Source organism: Callithrix jacchus, chromosome 2 (assembly GCF_049354715.1).
Source record: "Callithrix jacchus isolate 240 chromosome 2, calJac240_pri, whole genome shotgun sequence".
Taxonomy (NCBI): domain Eukaryota; kingdom Metazoa; phylum Chordata; class Mammalia; order Primates; family Cebidae; genus Callithrix; species Callithrix jacchus.
Window position 1 is genome coordinate 127,326,736 of NC_133503.1, and position 18,973 is coordinate 127,345,708.

Genomic DNA, 18,973 nt, shown 5'->3' on the forward strand with positions numbered 1-18,973 from the left:
CCGCTGTGTTACTCTCCAAATGGGCCTGGAAAATATGCTTAGGGGACCATACTCTCTAATGTACTCCTTGACCGGTAGGTCTCCCTGCAACCAGGAACTGACATTGGCTCTGAACTGGGTTTCTAATTATTTCCCTATTTTACTTTTCTCTGCTCACTTGCCTTATCATCCCTCACCCTCAACTCACCAAGCCTCCTTTTTAAATGTCTCATACTCTCCTTTAACAGATAATCAACAAAGCAGAGATATGTCATGTTCTGCCTGTTGCTGATACAGAACTAAGTTGTTTTTGAGCCAGGCGTGGTGGCTCATGCCTGTAATCCCAGCCCTTTGGGAGGCAGAGGCAGGTGGATCATGAGGTCAAGAGATCGAGACCATCCTGGTCAACATGGTGAAACCCCGTCTCTACTAAAAATACAAAAAATTATCTGGGCATGGTGGCATGTGCCTGTAATCCCAGCTACTCAGGAGGTTGAGGGAGGAGAATTGCCTGAACCCAGGAGGCAGAGGTGGTGGTGAGCCGAGATCGCGCCATTGCACTCCAGCCTGGGTAACAAGAGCGAAACCCCGTCTCAAAAAAACAAAAAACAAAAAAAAGGACCAAGTTGTTTTTAATGAATTAATTAAAGTGGGATAACAATTAAAAACCAAAGAATAGAAATACATTAAAATAAACAATAATCTATCTTTAGTACTCTCTATGGTCAAAGATTCCAGAATTTCCTAAATATTAAATTTGGATTTTGGAGCACAATATTTTCGAGCTTACTTTCTAATTAATCTCATAGGAAACCGGTAATGTCCTCAAAGGTGAAAATTTTCCCAACATCCTAATACTAGGTGTACATTGGGCAATACTCCCTCATTCTTTGTCCTTACCTACACTGTGCCATCTCCCTTTCTTGATTTCTTTTTTTATAACGTTCATCATATTCTAACATCCTATATAATGTACTTATTTGTTGCATTTTTTTCTCCCTAGTAGAATGTAAACTCATTGAGCACAGGGCTTTGGTTTATTTTGCTCACTACTGTATCCTCAGTGCCAGAAACTATGGTACATACTTATGTTGTTTAATATACAGTTTTTGATATTTAGAAATAATGAGCCACAGAGGGTATTTCATTATTCCACACAATCTCTAATCAAAGATCCTGCTTGCTGCTAGCAAATATTACAGACATAGCTAGTGGAAGTTAATAACCTTTCTAGCAAAATCAAAACATCCTAGCCAAGATAAATCTGCACAATGGAACGATCAGATATGAGGTAAAAGTTAGCAATACATATCAGGAGCCTCAAAAAATTATGGCTTTTGGACCCTCAAATTCCACTTCTAAAATTCTATAGTAAAAAATAATCAGAGATGCGAATGACATTTTATATGAAATACTACGCTTATTAGCAGTAAAGGGAAAACAATGTATAGAGTGAACATATGTTCAATAAATTATTAACAGTCAGACAAATAGAATATTATATCACCATTTAACATTTTCTTTAAAGAATAAATGAAGAAATGGGAGATAGTAAAAGAAGTGTTAAATTGTGTTATAATCATACAAATTTTACTTATATTCTGTATAAGTAAACACAACACATACACGCATGCATATACCCATACACAGCTGTATCTTTGTCTCAGCTGTAGCTGTATCTGAGACACAGATACAGCTGTGTATGGGTATATGCATGCGTGTGTGTCTTGTGTTTACTTCATTTCTTCATTTATTCTTCAAAGATACAGCTGTGTATGGGTATGTGTATGTGTGTGTTTGTGTTTGCACGTGTGTGTGTGTGTGTGTGTGTGTGTATAAAAGACCAAAAGCATGGACACAGAAAGGGGAGTACTAAACACTGGGGTCTATTGGGGGGAAAAGGGGAGGGCCAGTGGGAGGGGGAGGTGGGGAGGGATAGCCTGGGGAGAAATGCCAAATGTGGGTGAAGGGGAGAAGGAAAGAAAAGCACACTGCCATCTGTGTTCCTACGCAACTGTCTTGCATGCTCTGCTCATGTACCCCAAAACCTAAAATCCAATAAAAAATTTAAAAAAAAAAAGACCAAAAGCAAATGCAGTAAAACCTTCCAGAGTTCATGTCTGAGTGATACGAACTTTTCCAAGTGCTCCAGGGTGAGAATTATTCTTCTAATTGCTAAAAACAAATTTTATAAAATGATATGTGTATTTCTCACAAAAAATACAAATTTCTTAGCCCATTTCAAGTTACCAAAGTCACTTGATTGCCTTGTATTTTCAGCTGACACTTCCTCCTGATCTGAACAATAACCATCTCATTTTCAGACTGAAATGAGATTCGGATTTCATGCCACTAAAGTGATTCTCAGGGCTCAAACTGCCCCGATTCAGGCCTCTGGTAAAAGATTTAACTGTTTTGGGTGAGAATTACATTTGGCTTGCAGCAATGACTTAAAACCAGTGTTCCTGTTGTTGCTCGGCAGAGCTGTGGTGTAATGGTGCAGGACCAAATTTTAGCTCTGTGGTTTTTACAAGAATGTCTGATACCCACAGGCATGTCACACTATTACCTCATATCTGATCGTTCCATTGTGCAGATTTATCTTGGCTAGGATGTTTTGATTTTGCTTCATGTTATTGCCAAACTGACTTAGCAAAGAAAACTCCAGTTTTCTGAACAATTTTCTTTGTGGCCTTCTGAATTCTTTATAGCCCTATTTAAATTAACATTACTTACAGGGACAGAGTATAAAAAAATATTTAACTTTAGCTTCAATAATGTACTTTTCTTTTCGCTAAAGTGTTAAGAAGAAATCCCTTCTCAGGGAATCCATTCTGTGTTCTAAGAATGTAAAAGATCTTCTCGCACAATATGGTGTCTTATACATACAGAAATACAGATTCCTGGAATTAGCAAAGGAAAACTCAGTCTCCCATCTGGATTTCTTTGCTCTTCACTTGGAATTATGAGCAAACATCCTGAGTGATCTATCCTGGATCAACTCTCTTCTAGAGCTGAATGTGCAAACTAAGAATTATTCCCAGAGCCAGCATGGGTTGGGGAAATTCATTTTAACCCCTTAGGTAAAAATAAATGCTGGTCATTCCCCTGCATGTTTGTCTGTGCCTCAGGGACTCAAGTTCCCCACCATACATCTCAAACTGTTGTTGCCTCCCCAGGGACAAGAATCAGATCGCCACTATACCTGAATCAGAATCCTAAAATTACTTTGCACTTTCACTCTCTTCTGAAGGCAGAGGAAATTGTGACATAAGAATCAAATAGATTCCAGGCGACAGAGTAATGGCTCACGCCTGTAATCCCAGCACTTTGGGAAGCTAAGGCAGGCAGATCACAAGGTCAGGAGTTTGAGACCAGCCTGGCCAATGTAATGAAACCCCTTCTCTACCAAAAATACAAAAACTTAGCTGGGCGTGGTGGTGAGCGCCTGTAATCCCAGCTGTTTTGGGCGGCTGAGGCAGGAGAATTGCTTGAACCCGGGAGGCGGAGGTTGCAGTGAGCTGAGATCACATTGCACTCCAGCCTGGGCGACAGTGTGAGACTCAGTCAAAAAAAGAAAAAATTAAATAGTTGATGTAGAGGAAAGCCAACTGAGATGTAAAATTTTCTTGCATTTTATTAAGAGATAATTATTTTATATCTAGCATATAATTGCTTAATGCTGGATAATATATGATAAAATGCTTTCTTTTTAGAGTCCAATAAAATAACTAGCTCTCCAGGTCTGTAATAACATGCCAAAAAGGACAACCATTTCAATTAAGCTGGAATCAGTCACTTTTCAGTTATTGTTTTTCTTTCTTTTTCCCCCAATTGAATTCAAGCAAATCAGCTGCCAAAATAATAAAATGATTCAAAAAACCCTGGACAAAATCTAACAGCTAATAAATATGACTCTCACATGAAAATTGTCTCCACAAACCAGAGAACTTATTGTGAACCAATCCCAACAGAGGGGGAAAACTCAGAGCAGACTGACTATTCATCGAAGTCTATCAAACTCTAAATATTTTGATTATTTTGTTCCAAATAATCTGTATTTGTCAAAAATTTATTTCTGTCTCACTATAACACAAAAGGGGAGACTCATTCTGCAGGTCTTCTGCAGCGCACATGAGTTCTGTGCATGCCAGCATCCTTAACCCTCAGAGAGTGAACTCAATTCCACATGTCTCAGAGCGATTTGACTATTTTTCTTGCTCAGAATGGTTAGAGAACTATTTCTCTACCTCCCAGCTCTTTGCAAGTCTCCAACTTAATTCACCATACCAGAAAAAAAAAAAAAAAAAAAAAAAGATGATTGTGGGTGGGAGAGGGGAGAGGTCTCTGCTTTTGAAAGTTACCAACAATCTACTAAATTTAGATAAGGTTTATATCTGTTCAAGGTGAATCTCTGACTACATAGTGTCTAGGAAGTCCGAACTGTCAGTCAGAGATACCAGATGATCTTTTATCTTTTAATATAGACACCAGATGGCCACAATCGATGGCTTAAAATCTCAACAGATAACTAGCATCACAAGCACGAACAAAACAAGCTGGTGATAAAAATATAATGTACACTAATTGACCTTTTCCTTATGCAGAGATGGATAACTGCCTTTTTGTAAAAGTTAAAAAAGCAGTTTTTCAGAAATAGACAAGATTTAGAAATAAAACAGGAGTTGTTTTTTTTTTTCTTCTTTGTGTTAAAAAAAAAGTTGTCTTGGATTCATCTTCAGTACTACTTTCAGTTAAATAAAGGAAACAAGACCATGCAGTATCAGTTACTGCTGTCACAGTCAAGTCCCAGCTGGCCCTTGCATGTCACATACAGAAGCAAATCCATCTATGAGCAAAAGACTAAGAATTTTTAAGAGCAATTGTTCTTATCAAAACCTAATTGATAACTAGCGCTTCTTCATCATACTCAACCCATTTCAAGTTCTTTTCACTGAGATTTCACAATTCCTTAACTTGGTCAAATAATTACAAAGAACAATCAAAGAGCACTGGTTCTCTAGAAGAGTCAGACACTCTGTTCAGAATCTTTCGATTTCTTTTCCTCTCTGCTGGCTCCTAAATCATACAATACAAACCAAAAGAACACAGAAATTTCATAGACACTAGACAAAATTAAAGTTCATATTATTGTGAGTCATAAATTTGAGACTCTCTCTCTCACACACACACACACACAAACACACAACTACTTCTTGACATTAAAGAAGTGCCTAAGACCTAAGACTTAGGAATGCTTCTATTCACACACACCTATGTAGCAGATCATTTCCTGCCGTAAATACAGTGGAGAACATCAAAAATGGTCAGCAGAGTAGACAGCAACCCACTTCTTGTGATGGGAAAACTAAGCTGTCCAACAGACAGACTTGAGAGCTCACCAAGAGTTTTTACATACTAGCCAGTCATTGGGTACAGTTCAAATTTGTGCCTGGGCCAAAAGTACAAATGATTTCATACTGTAGACCTTCAGGATCTCACATATAACTGGAACTGAAAATCTTGAATCTGTAACTGCCAAGGGCCTACCTTCCAACCCTCTCTATATCTATTCAAGTATTATCTATGATTTTTCAGCTTAGGTGCAGTCATCTTTTGTTCTTTAAAATTCACCATAGTTTAGATTACATTGAGTGACTAATTAAGGATTTTACCAAGCACATCCCATTGGGACAAACCATTCTTGACATGTGTCTAGTCACCAGTCATTCATAATATATTATTTTAATTGTTGGGAGAATTTGCTGAGCTTCGAACTATAATTTGGAAGTTTTTTCTTGAACGGTTTCATCACTGCTCTTCACTTACTCTGTTTTCCTCCAAACATCGCTAATTTAGTTCACAGTTGAAAAAAAATTATTTAAAAATACCCCACAAAAGCCCTTTCGGTTCACTTCCCAAGGAAACTAGCCAACGAAAACTTTCTGCAGGGTTCTACTGTTGTGTATAAAGTGAAAACACAGGACAGACAGGTCCTAATATTTGCCTTAGTTGCTAGGATTTTACTAAGCATTTGACTACTCAAAGCTACAGGAACTTAATTTACAGACAGTATTACTGCTGTGTGTATCTATCTGGGTGGAGTTCTGTAAATGTAGTTTTGAAACTCAAAATATGATATAACCACTAGGTGGCGATATATATCCATTCTTATATTAGAAATTAACAGCTCCATCACTTAACAAAAAACTTAGACTACCACCCACCTCCCCAAAATCATAATTATGTGCTCCATGTGGCAAAAATATATATATTAAAAGATTGTCTGGGATATGTTCTCTCAGTTTTGTGAGTGAAAACACAAACAGAATACTTTGCAAGAAGACAGACCTCAGTGAATCGGTATTTATCAACCTGATTGCAGTCTACTCTGTTGCAAGCCTCTGTATCTATAATCTGAATTTTCTGACTGAAATGTTCGGCTACAGTAGTTTATTCTTTTCCACTGTCTTTTAAAATTATCAGATGATTTACATCAGTGGTGGAATTGCATCAGAACCAAAGCCAAATGTGTCCCCCTAAAATCCTTACGACAGGTCAGATGATAAACACCTAAGCACACAAATGCAATGCCTACAGTGTGAATCACAGTTAGTATGTTTTTAAGTAAAAATTTATCTAGATTAGCTATGAAAACATGACACCTGCAGTCAAAGCTGACTTCTTTGTGCACAAACTCTTTTCATCACCTGCAGCCTGTATTGCCACTGCTGTATTCCCATAGCTACAAAAGTCAATCCAAATACACTGGATGCCAAGGGCAAGCAGATAACCACCAAAGTACAAAAGCAAATTCCAAATAGAAATCACTCTCCCAAGAGGACAGGTACCTGTTTGAAACACGCTCACGCTGATAAGAAACCATCTTTTCACTAAATAACAAACAGAATAACCACTTGGGGTTAGCCCCAGCCTTTCAGAACACAGGTCAAATGATTATCTGAAAAGAAGCTCTGAGGACTACTTATTACAGAAATCAAAACATTCGGTAACTTTAAAATGACTTTTTTATCCCTACATGTCTGGCCTACACAATAGGCATTTGTTTGCAGTCCAGAGGGGGAGCGGTGCGTTTAACTTTGTCTCGTTTGTTAGGGGCAAATGACTTCCCTGCGAGGTAAAGAGAAACCTTCTTCTGATCCTTGTACTTGCTTAAGGTTAGTCTACTCTGGGTCCTTATTTATTTATGTTTTAAGGGAGGTTATGGTTTTGCTGCTGTCTTTAGTTGAACGGGGTAATTCGCTGACCGACAACTGAAAAGAAAAGAGCAGCTTTGTTTTAAAGGAGAAAGAGACGTTTGTTTTGGTGTCACTACCCTATGCTGGCAGCCTGGAGTTGGATCCTACAAACATGAATATGCTGAAGGGAAGGAAAACTAACTTGGGGTCTCCTGATAGTTGTTAAAGTGGCAATATGCCCATTATTTTCCTAGCTGGCAAACCTCTATGCGGGAAAGACAATCTGGCCAGCTCTTGAGAACAGCAGTAATCTTGTGTAATAGTGTGAGCTCACTGCCCTACAAAGCAGTAATTATCAACAGCATTTTCAGAAGGATGTGAGTTACTCAAACTGTGAGACCACTGTGAAAGAGGGGGCCTCAGGCCGAGGCCCCCAGAGCAACTTGCATTTAATCCATAGAATGAATGGTGCCAGTAGGCTCCTTTACCCCAAGCTTGTTTGCACAGGTCTTCAGTCATTAAGTGCTAAGGATCCAAATGTAAGGAGAGACTGCCAAAACTCATTCAAACCTTTTTTTTTCTTTTGGCCCTTTCCATGGTTATGCATTGCCCTAAACTAATTAGCAATTAGATTTAAATATCTCCATGTGATTTAAAAGTTGCATGGAACACTGTTGGAAAAGCATCTGTGAGATGCTACTGCACTAAATCTTCTTTTCTTATTTTTTACAACAATCTTGTCAATTATAAAATGATTTTCCAGTAGCAAATAAATATTGTTCTTCTGGCTGTTCAACCCACCACTAGCTATCTGAACTTAAAGACAAAGCAGAGGGTAGGGTTGTGTTTTAGAGCTAATCTATGACTCATAATTGCTCACATTTAGAATCAGAAGAATCAGTTTTGATTTCAAATCAAATCAAACTACAGCGCAAGTCAAAATTTTCATTAAAAACTCAGTAGTCTTTTGCAGAAAGGGATCTGAGAATTCTCCCACTCATGAGTAATGTGTTAAGGGATGAAAAAAAGAGCATATGTTTTCCTTGGCTTTTGGGTTAATATAATAAAGCCTGTGAAGTTTAACATAATTAAATTAATGTCGATATGCAGTGTGACTTGTTCACAGAGAAATGGTATTTGACTTAGAGCTAATGCCACACCACAGCTGTCACACATCCTTCTGCAAATGTTGTACAGAAAGTCTTTTAAGATCTCCAGGTACGAAAAGGAAAACTCAAAAGTTTTGATGTGGGCTTCTGTTTTGCATTGTTTTTCTGCCAAATCATATGAAATCCTTTCAAATGAGCAGAAACCTACAAACAAGCTTAGAAAGCACTGGAATTAGTTAATACTCGGTATTCTCTTTTCAACGCCCAAGACATTTGGGAGAGGAAGGGGCATAGGAACCCTTGTGTTTATGAAAGGGTAATAATGATACATTGCTGCAGAAAAAGAATAATGGTTTATGGTCTGTGATTTGTTACTCCTTTTTTTTTCTGCCCCTTTTAAGTGTCTCTTCCTGGGCTAAGGGCTATTTCTTTATTGTTTCTACCTTTTTCAAAGCCGGCTTTTCACACAACAGTTTGCTTGACAGACTGGTGTGTTTATTTGTGAAAGAAGAAGGGGCCGCTGGATTTAGAGTCAAATCCACACATCTGACCATTCTTCTGCATCAACTCTAATCAGATGGTGAAAGGGGACAAGCGGGTATTGGAAATTGTAGGTGTGTCAAGTCGCCAAAGCCAAACTATGCTTACCAAAATGAAAAACCAAATGCAAAATCGAGTTATCTTCCAGAAATATTTTTAAGAAGAATTTAAATAATGATGGTTAATTGTATAATTAATTGCACTACTTGTCCTATCAATTAGGTTTTTTTTGTTTTAGTTTATATCATAATTCATAGCAAGATGAGTTGGTTAGAGCTAGAAAATAAGATATTTATGGATCTGTACTTCAGTAACTTGTTCTAGAACTTCCGACCAGCTTTGGACAAATGCAGAAGAGAGAAAGCCTCTCTGTTTTCTCTCAACAGTAGAATGGAAAGTGAGAAGAAGGAAGTCATGACAACTTCCCAGGAAGCAGGAAAGCCAGAAGCCTGGTGGGGGGTGACATTTGAGTCCTGACAATGTAGAGATGACAGAAGTAAAAAAAGTGAAGGGGATGCAGAGAATGTTTTTGTAAATGTTTAGCAATAAAATCAGGGCTTTTTCTGCAGAACAAACTAAATCTTCCAAAAGCACCTCAATATTTTAAAAATGGAATGGCATTGTCGGTTTTACTCAGTCCTCAACCTCTACACATGGCCATCTAAGGTGATGGTTCCCTTTAAAGTAACTGCATCTGATCCACCGAAGAAGCCAATGTCCAGTGGGAAAGGGTCAGCGTTGATGGTGCTGGGGGAATCACTGAAGAAAGGCGAGCAACGAGCACTGTGGAGCCCAGAGAATCCCCTTGTGAGAATCTTACTCCAGAGGGTCCAAGAGAAAAGATAGAAATATGACGGCTTTAAATCTCAGAGTTCCACAGTTCGATTTTAAACCACTTGTTGGGGAGGTTAATCAGACAGAACAGTATGATGAAGGCATGTAAGACTTTCTGATAGCTCCTTAATCGGGCTGTCCCATAGACACTATAGTCTTTAGTTGAAAACAATGTTGTGAAAAATCATTTTGCCAGGAAGTATAGTGATAATGTTCACTGCCTGTCTGGTTTTCTCTGCACTTGAATAAACAGCCTCAGATAGTGGATTTACAAATGAAGCCCTATCTTACCTTAGGCAACCAAACCATCCTAAGCCAAAGCATCTACAAAAAGTAAAATGAGCTGATAACATTTAGGAGTAATATTTTCTTTTGTTTGTTTCACTCAATTTTAAATATAAATTATAAGGTTTTTAAAACTCATTTTTATTCAGAAAGTATACCTACTGAATATGTGCCTATGTGGAAAAAAAATCCTCCTCCAAAGTTCTGAGTAATTGTTGGTTTCTTAAAGTTTCATGGAAAACTTGCCCTGATGTAACTCAAACCTGCAGGGGTGGCAGAGTCTGAAAGTTTACTTTCCATTTTTAATTTCCAAAGTTTATTGCAAAGGAGTTTCTAGGACAACCATGGACAAAATTGTTCTCCTTTCTAGTAAAAACACTTGTTTTCCTTTGGGCTGATACTTTTCTAAGATGCATTATGTTCAGCTATATACTTCCAGTTTTAAGGAACATCTTTTTGTTTTGTTTTGTTTTTTGTTTTTTCACCATAAAACCCATCTTTTATGTTTTGATGTTTTTTATACTGGTACAATTTTACATAAAATCTTTAATTTAGGTAAACAAGAAATGTAAACAGAGATTTAGCCGAAAGACATAATATGTTCATTTCAGGATTCAAAAGATAAGAGTTGGCTGAGCAATGTGTGTATATTAATTATCACTTGTTTATTCAAACATTTATTAAATATCTATTCTATGTCAACTATTCTGCTAGGTGCTGAAAAAATAGAGACGAAGGTTAATTCCTATCTCAGAAGGCTCAGTGTCAGGAAGTCAGTTTTACAGAGGCCTGAGTTAGGATGGGAAGAGGAAAAAAAGGATGTGGGAGCACAGAAGAGGAGCTCATAGTCATACCCCACAAGGAAGACTTCCTGGAAGGAGACCCTTGGCTCTGCAGGGTATTTGACTGTTTGTGAGATGAAATTAGGATAAGCCATGAGACTATGCTAAACCCTAGGGCCAGTATTGGCAAAGCCCCCCAGGAGTAAGAAGTCATGGCTTATTCCAGTAACTGAAAGTATTTTTGAGATGCTGTCGCTTTAGGAAGTGGCAGGCAGAGTGGAATAGCTTTGTCTGCCACACTAATAATTAAAACTTTATACCAAAGGCAATGAGCAGACACTAAAGAATTTTAAGGGAGTAATAAGAGTTCATAGCCAGGGAAGGAAAAGGTCAGGAGCACTGGAAAACAGATCTGAAGAAAACCACTCTGACTAGTCATTCATTTAACAGTTGGTTAAAGAAGGAACTTAAAAGTCAGCTAATAGTGTATAAGCTAGATAAGAACAGTTTGTTTAAGTTCACCAGCTTTAATGTATATTTAACTTGGATGGTTTAACTGAGTGTCTTTGAAGATATTCCTTGGGTGACAAGAAAAGTAATTCATTAGTGAAGTTATTTGTTAGGGTTTCCAATAAAGCAGTAGGTGCATTTTGCTACAGAGAATAACAGTCAAGTTAACAATAGTCAAGTTAAAGAATAACTGGGTTAGGAGAAAGCCAAGTGACAAAGTAAAAACTGAACTGCATTAAAAAATAATAATCTTAATATAAATCACAAGGGTAAGCTTAGGCATAATTTTATTCGTGAATTCACTTTTGTGAAATTTCCTGGGCAAACACCCCAAATAAAAAAAGTAATAGATTTTTAAAATAAAACAGACATTAGAATTTGGCATTTTATCAATGATATCAATATCCTATTACAGAGGCCAGTAATGTGTAATGAATCCATTAGAATTTCAAGAATAAGGACAATTTAGATATCTTGGTCAAACAACATCATTAATTTAGTATATTAGTTGAATTAGTCTAGCTGCATAGCATAATCATATTAAATATGATACATTTATACTATAAGTTTATTGAAAGCCAAATTTAATTATTTCAGTAAAAGGGATCATTGAAATTGAGACCTAATATAAACTTGTCTGTTCTTACTGGATTGTGAGACTAACTATCAAAAGATAGTTTAAGGTAAATATGAAAGGTTCTTTTTGTTTTAATACTGTTCTACTGTCCAAGACGGAGAAGCTCTAATAAATCTTTCAAAGAGAAAATGGAGGGAAGGAGGGTGTGGAAGAGGAGAGAAATCACTCCAAAACATAAACAAAGCTCTTAAAACCGCACACAGTCAAATTAACACCATTCCAAGTATAAGCAGATACTGCTTCCCCCAACGAAGACTCCACTGTTAGGGATATTTTCAAAAGCAAAAACCTTGGGGTAAACAGCGAAACCAAGGAGAAGGATTTCATTCAAAGGCCTGCACACATATGGAACCCGTTAAGGGGATAGTGACTGTAGAGAAAAACTACAGATGAGTTTAAGGGACACCTAGGCTGCATCAGAGAGGAAAAGGATAGAGGAAAGGGTGGTTACAAAGGCCAGAAAGTGGGCAGGAGATCAGTCGAAAACGAGGGAGGCAGTCTCTGGGACAGATGGTCTGTTCTCTTCCAGAATGTTCAAAGTTAAGGGACACTCCTTAGCACACTTTTATTTTACACAAAGAGTGAATTAAGAAGAAACCAAGGGTCTGTCAGAGCTTTTTTCTGGATTTGCTTGTGTCATTTCTTTGACACATTTTGCTTGTTAATACATTTCATCATGCGTCTTCTCCAAAGTAAGGCCCTCAGTGCGTTCTCCATAATCCTTATGTTTCAAGTAAAAGTGCCAGCTAATTAAGAGTAAGGTTCTTGTTTATGTTGTATAGTTATCTATGTCAGCTCATGTTATCTTCCTCTGGAAGCTTCTGAGGAAAACCAATATTTCTTTTTGACAAGGTGCAATGCTCACTAATTTACCATGTTTAGGACCATTCTAGACTATGGCAACGGTCATTGTTATTTCTTTCAGAGGATTTGTGTACTTACATTAAAAATTAACAGACACAGACAAAAACTAGCTGAGTTGCCTTGCTTTGGTGTAGAGATTTCAATGGCATGTGATGAGTCAAGTTCACCTGTTCGGCACTTAGCAGAAAAGAGAAATTTCCTGAGATATTCTACAGAACCCACACAGCTGCCAGATATAGGGCAATATAAAGTCTCTTTAACCAAACACAGAGGAATAAAGGATAACACTTTATCTCAGACACCATGAGAAGTAAAAATCAGGGAAAACAATTACTTCTTTGAAGAGATAAACTGCTAAGGGAGAGACCAGAATAAACATCTAGTAATACACATACATGCTAAGAATAAAAACACATACATCAAATCTACGTAACCAATGACAGATTAGAAATAGATGGGGCTTGGTTCAGTCAGGTCAGTGTGTAGGAAAAACAGATTTTTCATACACTCCACCTGGCCAAATGCAGCTATTCTAGGCTCAGGGCTGGAAGATACAGGAACCCAAACAATAGGTACACTGATATAAGTCATGGCCTGCATCTGCAAGGCACACATAAGCAGTAACTAGATAGAAAGGCCAGCTGAGTCTTGGGCATGCCAGTTTCTGTATACATGATGGGGGCTCACAAAACCCTGCACTTTTCACTGGGCTACAAATAAGGGAGATTTGTGGGAGGTAGACTTAATAGCGGGCATCCTAAAACCCAATTTATTCCATAAGAATGAAGTACACATTTGGCAAAGAAAACTCATTACATGCATACACTGTATGATATGCATTAACAAAATTATAAAAAACAGTTTATAATATATAGAAACAATCCTCTTAATCATATGTTCACTTAGAAATTAAATTAATAAGAACAAAATTATCTTCAATTAAAATGAATGTAATATAAGGATTCATGCCCTACCAATCTCTATTAATCTAATGGACCAATATTATCCCACTAAGTAGAGCAAAATGAAAGCATAAAGAGGCAACAAATGAGGACACACATTCAATACAACCATCCAGGACAATTATTAATGGAAGAAAATGAGCCTACTGATTCTAAGGTTGTGGTTCCTATAGCTTACTGGGAACATATTTTAAGAATAACCTATTTTCCTTATTTTTCTCACACCTTGCCGAAGAACCTACTTATGCGCTTGAATGACAAATAGTGAAACTGTGCTGATTAAACATGAACAGTGGTGACAGAGAGAGAAATTCAGGTCTTATTTGGGGTTGCTCAAAGCAAAAAATGTAATAAGGGATACAGTCTTTTTAAAGCCAAGGAGGTACCAGTCAAGAAACTGTGGCTTTGGAGATAGGCCTAAGTTCAAATTCTGGCTTCATCCGTTAATAGCTTTGTGATTCCTGGCAAATAGCACAAACTAACTGATCTTCCCTTTCTTTACCTGTAAAACAGGTGAAGGAAAACCCAATGCCTCTCTTAAAAGTCACTGTAGAGAATGAACACATGCAAGTGCTTGATGCAGTGGCTGACACGTAGATAAAGTGAGTATTATGTCCCCAAGAGCACAGAGAAGCTTTGCTTAAGACAGCAGAACTTCCAAAAGCAGAGACTACTTTGGCATCTATTCTAGAATAAACGTTATATTTTGTCAAACTCATTAAATCAAAACAAGGGGTAGATAATGAATGAAACTGAAGTATTACCTAAGTAATTCACACACAAGAAGGCCTTTAAAGTTATTTTCAATTTTTTACTTATTTTCTAATTTAGAATTTAATTTACACTTACTCTCTAGCCCAGTGGAAAACTTTGCATTTCAGAATTACCTGTGGAATGCTGAGAAAATACAGCGGATAGAGGTTTTGCTATAATGAACCTGGGAGAAGGCCTAAGCACCAGTTTTTCATTACATATTCCAGGTGATTCTAATGAACGGCCAGCACTGAGTACCACTAGTATAGCCAATCACATCTGAATCCTTTCTAAAAAAAGTAGATTCATTTGAGTTTAGTAGGAGTGACTCAAAACAGCTTCACCTGTTCTAAGAACCTATTACAGCCTACTCAAAGTTGTGGCCAGCATTTCCAAGTCACTTCTTTCTTCAAACAAAATAGAAAAAAAAAAAAAGTTGACATATGTAATTAGTCAGCAGAGATTCATAAGACCATATAAACAATCTTCTTTAAGAGAAAAAAAAATAAATATTTTTGCTTGGGTAAAAATGAACCATGCCTTAAAGCAGATTTCCAGTGCAAGCATTTAAGAGGGAAAGGTATTTTTTAAAAAGGACTTTTCTCCTACATTTATTCTTTTTCTTTTTGCTCTGAAGCTTATCTGAAAGAGAGACCCAAGGCAATTCTAGTAATTTTCTGGTTTGATGGAAATCTGGTAGATTCTTTTTTTTTAATTGGTCAGGCTGGTCTCAAACTCCTGACCTTGTGATTTGTAAACTCCTCTTTTAAAGAGAACCACAACTATTGAAGAGAGTACTGGATGTTGGATCAGTTAGCTTGGAACTCTTCTAACCCTTCCTTGTTTCACTGAGTGACCTCAAGCAAGTCTCTAATGCACCCTCTGTAATGTGCAATCAGTGCACAGTACCAAGTTTCCCGAATGCAGAACTTGACATCATTTTCAAAGGCATCTTACCAGCGTGCTGCCATCAGTCCAGCGGAAGTCATGCTCGAACATCTTGTCATTGAGGCCTATCCACTGATAATCATGGCCCACACCTAAGGGATAGGAAACCACACAGATATTTGTACTACTTTTTCCATACATGTAGGAAAATATATTGGAGAATATTATTTTCAGCTGGAATCATGCATTCTCTTTACTGGTTGTATTTTTATTTAGTTGCTCATAAAAAAATCTCTCCTAGCCTATCTTTTGTTCTGCCCAATGTGCTTTAATTAAAAAAGTTAATGTGCAAACACTGTGAAACATTAAAATATTGGACATAGACAATAATTTTCTGAGTAAATTATAATTAAATTTTTTTCATCCTTGCTCGTGATAGAAATTTTCTTTTTAGCTGTTGTTAAGTGATGCCATTGGCAAAAATTCAGTGACCCAATAAAATGTGCTAGATCTTATCCTTGCTACCCTCATTCTGGAAGTGTTTATTCTCAAAGCATTTTACTTAGTGAATACCTAGATTAGATAGTTCTACAAATTTATCCTCAAAAATATCACGAGGTGAGTCACCGGCAATGATAACACGCGGTAAAGTTAAATGAACCTCTATCCCAGATTACAAATTAACAAACTTCTAAAAGATAGTAGGCATCATGAGAAAATAATTAATAGAACATCAAACAATGCTTCACGAGGCTGAGAGTGGTGGCCCATGCCTATAATGCCAGCACTTTGGGAAGCAGAGGTGGGAGGATTACTTGAGTCCAGAAGCTCAAGACAAGTCTGGACAACATAGCAAGACACCATCTCTTTAAAAAAAATGCTTTATGAGCCACGAGTTTCTACATATTGCTACATGAAAACTAGTTGCCCTCCTTTTTGCTGGTTGAAGAAGTTATTAAACAGCTCTGATACTAAGTTGCACTAGTTTTCAATCTCCACCTATTTCAAGTTCTTAGGATGTAGCTCACTTTCCACAGTTTAAAATATTTAGAAACTTGAATGAGAATCAATGTGTCCAAAAGGTAAGATTAGGGTGCTGTTATTAACAATTCAATTTTAATTAGCAGGATAAAAATAACTGAAAGCAACTGTCATTTTGGACAGGCATATACATATTGAAAATAGAGACTACAAAAGTATGACCATAGGAAGAATTCTATTGAGCCGTAAGAAATGGCTGTTTTTGTAAATTTTAAAATTATCAAATAGCAATTTCTTATGATTCAACCTACAGCATGTGTTTCACCTATTACTGCTGGTAGACTAATAAATGTCTACTTATATTATAGCTGAATGTTTCCCAAAAATGGGGGACTTAACACAGGTGAGATGATTTTAAGTAATTCACAGAAGAGGGATCTGATAAGTTGTATTGTGATTGAAAAGGCTACTTCTTTTCACTTGGACACAGACAAAACTAAGAGAGTGATGAGAATGAGTGAAGTTCCAGGAAACCCATGTCTATTTGGTACATACGATTAACAAACATTTGTTCTTCATGAGACAGGATGCTTGTGAGATGGGCACCCTGCAGACGGCATTCCCGTTCAGCTGCATCCCATGTGCGTCGATGGGCAAAGTATTTGTAGCACTGCCCTTGGAATTTGTGCCAGCCATAGTCACATGTCTCGGTGTCTGGGAGAAAACAGGCAGGAGCTTATTAAACACACATACGTCATTCAAACTTGGCACCCGGATCCAAGTGCTAATAGGGTACTCAAGCCAATATCTGTGCAATGTTCCTGAAGTAACTGATACATAAAATTTGGTCACGATGACAAAGAAATTATTATAAAGTCATCCCAACCGATTCGTGCGAAGTGGATGGCTGTACATCTTTGGACTGCAAAAGCAGCATCTAACAGTAACTTTCTTGATTAAAGCCAGAGAAAACTGGAAGAGGGGCCAGCCAAAACCTCTTGGGCTGCTATAGTGTTGGCTGACTTAACTTGTGAAGCAACTAGGGCTAATTCCTTACCAACACAACTTTTCTAAGAGACTCATTCAACTGATAGATAAGAATTCCGGCTAATAGGATTACGAATGCTCTATTTGCATAACAACTTCAAAGGTTCTGAAAGTAGTCCTCTTCCACTTTCCAAAGAGCTATCTGAGAAGTCACAAGACAGCTCTTTGTCATGTTTTAACTGACAAAGAGAAACAAATCCTTTATGAATAGGTACCTTCTGGGATATAGCTAGAACTTATGCCTTCTTCCTAAAAAGAAAGGTGAGATAGGTAACTCCCAATGAAAATGCATCAAGATTTTAATTTTTAAAAAAATGAAATAACCTAAATTATTTAACTCATACCCCTATTCCACCAAGTCATAGACATATGTGTGTGTGCATACATGTGTGTGCGTTTCACAATAAGCACACTATAACTGATATTCCAGTGGGATGAAAATATTTTTCAAATATATCTAAATTTTACACTGGCAGTATCAGCTACACTTTTTAGATTGCCAATTTTTACGTAATTTCATAAGAAAGTAGTCTTGTTCATAGCACTGTATTCTCATTGGCAGTCTTCTCACAGAATCACTCATCCACAGGTGGGGTTATACTATATATTAAATAATAATCAGTAGAAATAATTTTGACTTTCACAAAATATATCCCACAATTATATTGAAGCAGTTACATGTAAAAACTAACAAAATTGCCAAGTTTATAGAATTTCAGGCACCAAGAAAACCTTCCAGATGACCTAATAAGTATCCCCCCCACCCAAATTTGCTGATTAATAGAAAACACAACCCTACTAAATTAAATTAAATGTTTGCTTTAGCATTAGTTTTGGTGGCCAAATTGAAACTCAAATTGTCTCTTGACTCTCTTTCCTGTTACTCGTCTTTCTATAACTGTGGGAAAATACAAATGCTGGAAGACTTCATTTTTTTCCTGGCTCCAGTGATTAAAACCATACTCACACAACAGATGCAGCTTATCTGAGAGCAGTATTTATTTCAGTTTAGTCTATCAGGACTGTTGTTTAGCTGCAGCCAGCTGACTAATTCTTTTGAGTAATGTGCCCTGGAAGTTTTGCGTTTATTAAAGTGTTGTTTGGAGATCACCAAATCTCATAGGAAAGGACTCAAGACACAGCTACATGATTTGGTATAAAAGTAGCACTCAGTGCCTCAAAATGAAGCAAAGTTTGGCTACTTGGATGCAGTATTTCTGCTTTGGAGAAGTTCATTTGGAAGAATTTAGAGGTCAGGTGAGAGGGGTAGGGAGAACACAGCTCTTCCTATAAGAAGACTCCACACGAGGGGGTTAGTTTACAGAGGAGGAGAATCAAAGTAATTTTTCGAACATTCTTACTGCCAAAGTCAATAATGTGATTTGTAATGGCATAACTTGCCTGAACCATGGACATTATCATTTAAGATACATGATATAAAATTCTGGAGAATCTTAACTTCTTGAATAATACATCAGAAAACCTTTTCTACATCCTCTTTCTTATCTGCTGTTAACCCAAGTGGTTTTAGTTTGGGTTCCCATTTTTTGTCTTTGTGTGTATGTGTGTGTGATGGAGTCTTGCTCTTTCACCCAGGCTGGAG

At 37.2% G+C, this 18,973-nt stretch overlaps 1 protein-coding gene across 4 annotated transcripts in view; it reads right to left on the reverse strand.

The window, feature by feature from the left end:
* The window catches only part of VCAN (versican), a 113,320-nt gene that overhangs the window by 11,379 nt on the left and 82,968 nt on the right, over positions 1 to 18,973 (reverse strand). For all 4 annotated transcript variants that reach the window (XM_078365881.1, XM_035291249.3, XM_035291250.3 and 1 more), the window contains 2 exons: positions 16,879 to 17,037; positions 15,412 to 15,494 (listed from right to left, as the gene is read on the reverse strand). In XM_078365881.1, the coding sequence (XP_078222007.1) occupies positions 15,412 to 15,494; positions 16,879 to 17,037 (242 nt within the window). The remainder of the gene's footprint in view (positions 1 to 15,411; positions 15,495 to 16,878; positions 17,038 to 18,973) is intronic.